General features: G+C 40.1%; 1 protein-coding gene across 1 annotated transcript; it reads right to left on the bottom strand.

Moving 5' to 3' along the window:
• Nucleotides 1-3,734: 3,734 nt before the first annotated feature.
• On the bottom strand, nucleotides 3,735-4,661 carry LOC123947403 (olfactory receptor 6C4-like). Its single transcript, XM_046013589.1, has one exon. The coding sequence runs from the start codon at nucleotides 4,659-4,661 to the stop codon at nucleotides 3,735-3,737; it is 927 nt and encodes a 308-aa protein (XP_045869545.1).
• Between the last annotated feature and the right edge of the window lie 3,168 nt (nucleotides 4,662-7,829).

Raw genomic sequence — 7,829 nt, 5'->3', positions numbered from 1 at the left:
TCGATTGTGGTGCAGTCAATGTGCACCCTGGAACGCTTCTGTGCAATCAGGATTCCCCACCCAAATGAGAGAAAAAAGAAAAGAAAAAGAAATAGAGAAGAAGAAAGAAAAAAAAAGGGGGAAAGAAAAAAGGAAGAAAAAAAAAAGAGAGAGAGAGATAGGAAAAAAAGGGAAGATATAAGAGAAGGCTCAGCCCAAATGGGCCACAAGGTAAGATTTGTGGAGTATACAAACAAAAACAGACAGACAAAGAGTGATAAAAGTATATGACAAGAGAAAAAAATATGTATATATAAGCAAAAAAAAGGGAAAAACCTCCTCAGAAAGAACCCCAAGTATAAGATTTATATATTGTCAGGACAGACACAAATTCACAGAAACACTGACAGAAGGAAAAATTGGGAGAATGGTTATAGATTCTCAGTGTGGGTGAGGAAGGTTATTTTGATTCTTCCTGAAGGTATCTTGATGTTTTTGTTAAGGGACTCAACTTTCCTAAGTTACAGGGGGATTAGAAACTGGTTTGCCTATAGGGGTAGCATTGATTGGGGAAAGGGGGTTACCTTGAAGTTTAACTCTATATGTATAGTAGAAAATAAAGATTAAAAAAAGAATAAACTAGACTAAACTAAGTTAAAATTAAAAAAATAGAAAAACAAAAGAAAAACACGGGTGTATGTATCAAAAATTTCAGGTTAGAAGGTTATTAAAGAATTTGATGTACTGGACATCTCAGTGTGATGGTAAATAGGTTAAAAAATTATCTGTATGTATAAAAAAAAAGAACCAGAATATTGGTAAAGAGTTAAAAATAAAAGTTGTATTTATGAAGTAGTGGTGGTTGTTCTCTTGTAGTCTTTTTTTTTTTTTTTCCTTCCTTCCTGGTTGGTTTTCTGGGGGAGGGGCCTGCCACGTGGGTTTTCAGACAATGATGTTCCCTGAGTTAGGTCCTCCCACTCCCCTCAAGGGGGTGAGCTCTTTTTTTTTCAGGAAACTGTTTTTTTTTTTTTCAGCCTTTTGTTCTCTGGGGGTTTTTATGTTCTTTCATCTGCTTTCTCTCGCCTTGACAGCTTTTGATGGTTTTTGGAGGTTTAGAGGAGAGCAAACAGCACCCCAACCTCCCTCTCAGAGAGAAGCCTCAGACTGTTTTGCAAAAGCTGCTGGCAGAGTTGGTTCTGGGTCACTGTCCCTGGGGATGCAGGAGCTCCTCGTTGTGCCCAAAACCAGGGCAGCTGTGGCTGTCTAGGCAGCTCCAGACCGCCAGAGAGGTTCCGAGCAGAGATCGCGCACTGAAATTTTCCCGCTGTCCTGGGCTGGGAATGTCTGGTTTTTCCTGCTGCCAGAGCTCCAGGCTAGCGCCTATGAGCACCTATCCCAAGGGAGGGTGTGGGACGCGCGCGTTTCAGGATTGCCGTCAGGCCAGGCTCCCAGCCCCTCACGGGAGACAGACCCCACTCGTTCTCAGGCGCGCTGGCGTTCAGGTGCACTCGCGGCTCAGGGACGGAGACCTGATTTCTCCGCCGCACTCTCTCTGGCTCCGCGCCAGGGAGGCTGTCCTGGGTCCAGGGACTTAGGTCCCTGACCCTAACCGCCCAGGTTCCCACTATTACCCCCCCCCCCCACCGCGATCCTTTGCTGTTTGTTTTTTTAAGTGCTTTCAACCAGACTCCAAGTTAATGCTGGTCCCCAGATGCAGAGCACTCTCGTGTTGGGGTGTTACTTTCCAATCGGTCACCTCTGGTGGCTCCCTCCCCCTTTTGTTTATCTTCCGATATCAGTCCGATGCTCCCAGTCTGCTTTACCTGCCACTGGCGTCTTCTGCTCCTGTAGAGATCCAGACGTGTATAATTCTGATCTCAGGCTGATTTCATGGGTGGTCGGAGTTCTTTGGTAGGTAATCAGCTCACTTTAGGGTACAGGTTGAAATGGTGCCTCCTACTTCCCCGCCATCTTGCTCCCCCTCGGCATTATGTCTTTTTGATGATGTTCCCGAACAATTTGTAATATATTAAAAATCATCACTAATTTCTAGCCTAGCCTCTAAAGAAATCAGATATTCCAAATAGCAACACCTTTACATAAAAGACCTTTTATTCTAAATACCATGCACTCTTCAATATTTTCTGTGGTTCTGGAAATTTTCTCTCATAGCAGTCCAGTACAGTTTGTTTCTTAAATGCCCAGGAAGCATCATTCCACTAAACAATAGTACCACATATACAGCACGTGAACACACCAGATGATGTTCCACTTGTACCTCAAACAAAATCAGCATTCTACAATGCATTAGGATTTTACTAAACTCTGTGGAAGTTCTCAGCTTTCTAAAAAATATTTTCAATTAGTTTGAAGTTGAGGTCCTACCACCACCAGTTCATATTCAAGCTGTTGTGAACTTGAGTCCATGTGTAGAGTTCTTGGTAGGGTAGTCTATTCCCATTTAGTTGCTAAGACTTATACATTCTAAATTCTAAATATAAAACCATATTTTTTTCTAAAGATTTTATTTATTTATTTGACAGAGAGAGATCACAAGTAGGCAGAGAGGCAGGCAGAGAGAGAGGAAGAAGCAGCCTCCTTGCTGAGCAGAGAGCCTGATGCGGGCCTCGATCCCAGTACCCTGAGATCACGACCCGAGCCGAAGGCAGAGGCCCAACCCACTGAACCACTCAGGCGCCCAAAATATAAAACCATATTATATTTTATATGTATTACCTGTTTATGAAACAGGCATCCGCGGCTTATGTTATAAACAAAAAAACTTGGAGAAAAGTTAAAAGAAAGGCATCATATCACAGAATTCGGCCTGTCTAATATTTAACAAAAGTAAACAGCATGAAAATAAAATTACAAGAGGAAAGAACAAATCACCAGAAACTACCAAAGAGAGAAAGAGAAAGAGAGAGAGAGGGAGAAAGAGAGAGAGAGACTGGGAGATCTCAGCCATTAACTTAAAATGATCCTAGCTAGAAAAGCAACAATAGATCCTGTCTGGAAGGAGAAGGTTTTTAACCTTGGCTCTAGAAGCCTCTTCTATCCACAGCTTCTGGAGAGTGGATGTGGAAGTTGACAAAATCTTGAGGGTTCTTTCATTTGGAGAGAAGTGGACCAAATGTGTATCCTTTTAATTTTCCTTTAGATAAGGATGAAATTTGTAATGGCTACAACTGAAAGATGAATGACAAAGAGGTGGAGAATCAAAATTATTCACACCTTGTCCAAAGCATAGTCTCCAGGGCTCGCTGAGGAAGGGCAATGCCAATGCCAGATTTCCTTCAAAATAATGCTGAGGATATAACTTCCTTTCTCAAAACTTCTCTTGACTCACCAATGTCCACTGACTCTGTAGTTTGTAATTAAATAATACCTTCATGATGGTCCCTTCTTCTCATTCTAAATTCTTATCCTTCCACTCTTCTAAATAAGCAATGTCTTTTGCCTTTTAAATTTCGGGTCATTTCTGGAAAATAATTAACTCCCTCCAACTATTATTTTTATGGATTCTCATTTTTGCCCCCTAATAACACTTACCTTGTTCTTTTATTTTTGGTAAACTTACTACATGAATTTACAGTTTAACACCTTTCTGCCATACTAGCCTGTAGGTTCTTTGAACTCAGGACCTATGTCATCCTATATTTATCCTCAAGGGCCAGTTCAGCATCTGAGACATAATAGACATTTAGTACCCATTTAGTAAGTGCAATATATTTTTCATGGAAATGTATTGTGTTTTAAAGCTTCACAATCTTTTTGATGGTGTCCTTGAATGCTTGCTTCACTTGCTGATTTCTTAGAGTATAAATGAAGGGGTTTAACAAGGGAGTAATTGAGGTAATGAGCACAGCCATTCCTTTGTTGAAGGCACCTTCTTCTTTTGCAGAGGGATTAATATACATAAACATGCAGCTGCTATAGGAGAGGCAGACGACAATCATGTGGGAGGAACAAGTGGAAAAAGCCTTTGTCCTTTGCTGGGCAGAAGGGATCCTCAAAATAGTTCTGATAATGAATGTGTAAGAAAATGTCACTAGCAGTAGAGTAATCACCAGAGTCACAACTGCCACGAAGAGGACCATCACTTCTAGGAGGCTTGTGTCTGAGCAGGCCAGCTCCAGAAGGGGCCCATAGTCACAGAAATAGTGATTCACAACATTGGAAGCACAGAAATCTACCTGGCTCATCAGGATGATTGGGGGTAAGATAGCTAGTAATCCTCCCAGCCAGGAGCAGAACACGAGTTGTATGCAGACCCTGTTGCTCATGATCGTCAGGTAATGCAGGGGTTTGCAGATGGCAACATAGCGGTCATAGGACATAGAAGCCAAGAGGTAAAACTCTGTTGCCCCAAGAAATATAGCAAAAAAATATTGAATGAAACACCCAGCAAAACTGATGACTTTATTTCCTGTTGTCACGCTGGTCAGAAATCTGGGAATAAAAATGGATGTGAAGGAAACTTCTAAGAAGGAGAAATTCCGGAGGAAGAAATACATGGGGGTCTGGAGGTGAGGGTCTACTAAGGTGAGAATGATTATAGTCAGATTTCCTAGGACACTTATCATGTAGATGAGGAACAGAAAGGTGCATATCACAGCCTGGACCTCAGGTTGATTTGTGAAGCCCAACAGAATAAATTCGGTCAACGTCCTGTTTTTCATGGTTGACCTTTAGGAGATCTGAAGAAGAGAGGTGAGTGATGAAAACTCAAGTTTCTCAGGGTAGGAGAGACAAAGCTTATCCTAATGAGTCATGTCATATATCCCTCTCTATTCAGTTGACGTAAACCAGCATCACATCGCACTGGCCTTGGTTTCATGGAAGCCCAATTATCTTCTATGTGACTGACCTTATTCCTAAGTTTTTTTAATTCCCCAGGTTGATATATTCCCAGACACTTACCAGACTCTATTACAGAAAAATTACTCAAATTTTTTCAGAAGAATAACATTTTTGAGCCTATTCTTTAATCCCAAAATATTTACAAAATCTGAATATTTAACCACTTTCCTCTGACCCTATTAATTTCTCATACTTCTTTGCTCTTGGTAAAACTATTTTTTTTTTATCAGATTCTGTTTTCTGTGCTTCCCTTTCCCCTCGTTGTGCTGTTCCCCCTTACCTGTAGTATTTGATGTTTCACTGTCTGCCATAGATCCTCATCTCCATTATTGTCCAAATCTGACTTCCTTGTTTCAGCAACCATTAGGACATTCCTCACATGGATATGTTTGAAGGTTTTGATGCACAAGTGATTTTTTTTCCTCTACCCATTTGGAAGCATACATTTGTAATAGGTCTTTAAGATCTTTGATTCAGTACTCTCTCATATTATATTGTGAGCATTGACTATATGAACAAGGCTCTGGTGTCAATAAATCATATTAATCAGAATTTTCTTATATGTCTCTCTGTCATGTTCCAAGTCTTGTAGGTAGATTTGGGATATATCTCTGAGAATAGAGATTTTGAAATATCCACAGGCAGCACCCCAGAGTGGATTTTGCTAAGTCTTAATGAGTCCTCAATGGCGAAGTAAGGATGACAGTTTATCATGCCTAAACATTTCCTGTTTCTAGATGCCACTTTATCATGCCTCAAATGTTCCTGGTCTCTATTCTTGGCATATAGAAACCAGGAAAAGGGACATTCATGTTTCTCACAAGAAGAGTCCTTTATAGATAAATTGGTAATCCCCAAAGAAGGAAAATTTGGTGGTGGTGTCCCATGTGCGCGTTTGGATTTTTGTGATTCAGAGGCAAAGGCAATAGAAAAGACCCATCTAATTCACATGCATACAAGGTAGAAAAAATCACATCCTCGGAATCCTTCTTGTCAATCTCCCTATTATTCCATACAGCTATTGGAGGCCTAAGGTGATATTAAACTTTGACCTGGATTTGCCTTCAGCCCTTCCTTCCCTGTTTGTACTAACCTGTGGTCTTTGGCAGGTACTGTATTTTCATCCTGATTTTCACAACTCACTGACTTCATGATCCACATTTATAGGATAATAACATCAGTGACTTTAAAAACATACAGTGCTCACACCCTTGACAATTTGAATGACTGCAGTGGGATGTTTTCCTTGTTCCTAAGAGGTGAATCAAAGGTGAGATGTGCCATGTTAGTCTCTGAGTAGTATCAAATTTAACATGCTGTCTATTGGCTTCCCATCAACATTCTCTCTCTCTTTTTAAAAAATTATTATTATTATTATTTTTATTTGTTTATTTGTTTATTTACAGCATAACAGTGTTCATTGTTTTGGCATCACACCCAGTGCTCCATGCAGTACGTGCCCTCCCTATTACCCACCACCTGGTTCCTCAACCTCCCCCCCTCCACCCCCCCGCCCCTTCAAAACCCTCTGGTTGTTTTTCAGAGTCCATAGTCTCTCATGGTTCATCTCCCCTTCCAGTTTCCCTCAACTCCCTCTCCTCTCCATCTCCCCACGTCCTCCATGTTATTTGTTATGCTCCACAAATAAGTGCTTCTCTCTCTTTTTGTTGTTGCAGTCACTAGCCATAGGTGGCTATTTATTTATTTATTTTAAGAAATTGAATTATAATTGACATACAATATTACATTAGTTTTATGTATGCAACATAGTGATTTGATATTTTTATGCATTATGAAATCACCACCACATTAGGTCTAGTTACTATCTGCCACCATAAAAGTTATTAGAACATTATTGATTATCACTTATGTTGTACATTATATCCCTGTGACTTATTTATTTTATAACTGGAATTTTGTATCACTTAATCCTCTTCATCTATTTTGCTTCCCTCCCTCCAGCTTCTCTGTACTCTGGTAACCATCAGCTCACTCTTGTATCTATGAGTCTGTTTCTCTTTTGCTTTGTTGGTTTTTTTTCTTAGATTCCACAGGTAAACGTTGTACTCTTCTCTTAATGAAAGTACCCAAGTGTTTGGGGCTTACCTAGGAAACGTATTACCTTCCATTCTATGAATCCAAACCAGAATCCAATCATAGATTCTGAGAGACACAGTCCTTCACATATATAATAAGAAAGAAAGACAAACAAATAACCCACCTCCCAGCAATGATAGAACTAGAAGAGTGGAATTGATAGATAGAAAATTCCTTAATAATTTTATGCTAAAGGAGATTATTTTGAACTCAGAAGGCAAGGCTTGGGCTTCTCTGCAGTTTCTATGTTAGGCAGAGTGACACAGATTTTATCTGCTCTTTTGAAAATAGGCACATGGGAATGGATTTCCCGAAGAAGCTAAACATGCCCTGTGGACTTAAGTTTAAATGCTTCACATGAACTTCAATTGTTGATGACTTTGAGAACAAGCTGTTAATGTGTGGCTGAGGAGATATGGTCCAGAGAGACCATGCTAATGGGTTCCATGAGAGAAGCTGCTGGAGACATGATGCTTGTGAAGTTTAGAGCGACAGAGCAAGATCCCTGGGGATTGGTGTGCCTGGTCTACTCATTCTTCCTATTATCTCTCCCTTTAATAACCCCGTTTGGCCAGTGCTCAAACCTGAAGTACATGAATTCACTTCACAGTGAATTACCATAATCTTAATGCCATCATGGCCTCCTAATTTTACTGAAATAATAGGAATCAGCAACTGGAAAATATTTTACTGTTATAGATTTGGTTGATATGTTTTGCTCTATAAATAATTCTTTGCCTTTGAAGAAATGATACATTTTACTTATCTCCCCATGAGATATTTGGGGAGCCTTGCCAATGCCCACACCTTTATGGATCTTAACCATGTTCAAATTATTCCAAGAACATAGGTATGACATTATATCGATAACATCCTCCTGCAAGGATATT

The sequence above is a fragment of the Meles meles genome, chromosome 7 (assembly GCF_922984935.1).
Source record: "Meles meles chromosome 7, mMelMel3.1 paternal haplotype, whole genome shotgun sequence".
Classification (NCBI taxonomy): Eukaryota; Metazoa; Chordata; class Mammalia; order Carnivora; family Mustelidae; genus Meles; species Meles meles.
Note: the sequence above shows the minus strand (reverse complement) of the source record. Positions and strands in the feature narration are given on the sequence as shown.

Bases quoted from the DNA above. Each gene is read 5' to 3' on its own strand.
- LOC123947403 (XM_046013589.1), bottom strand. From the start codon at position 4,661: ATGAAAAACAGGACGTTGACCGAATTTATTCTGTTGGGCTTCACAAAT.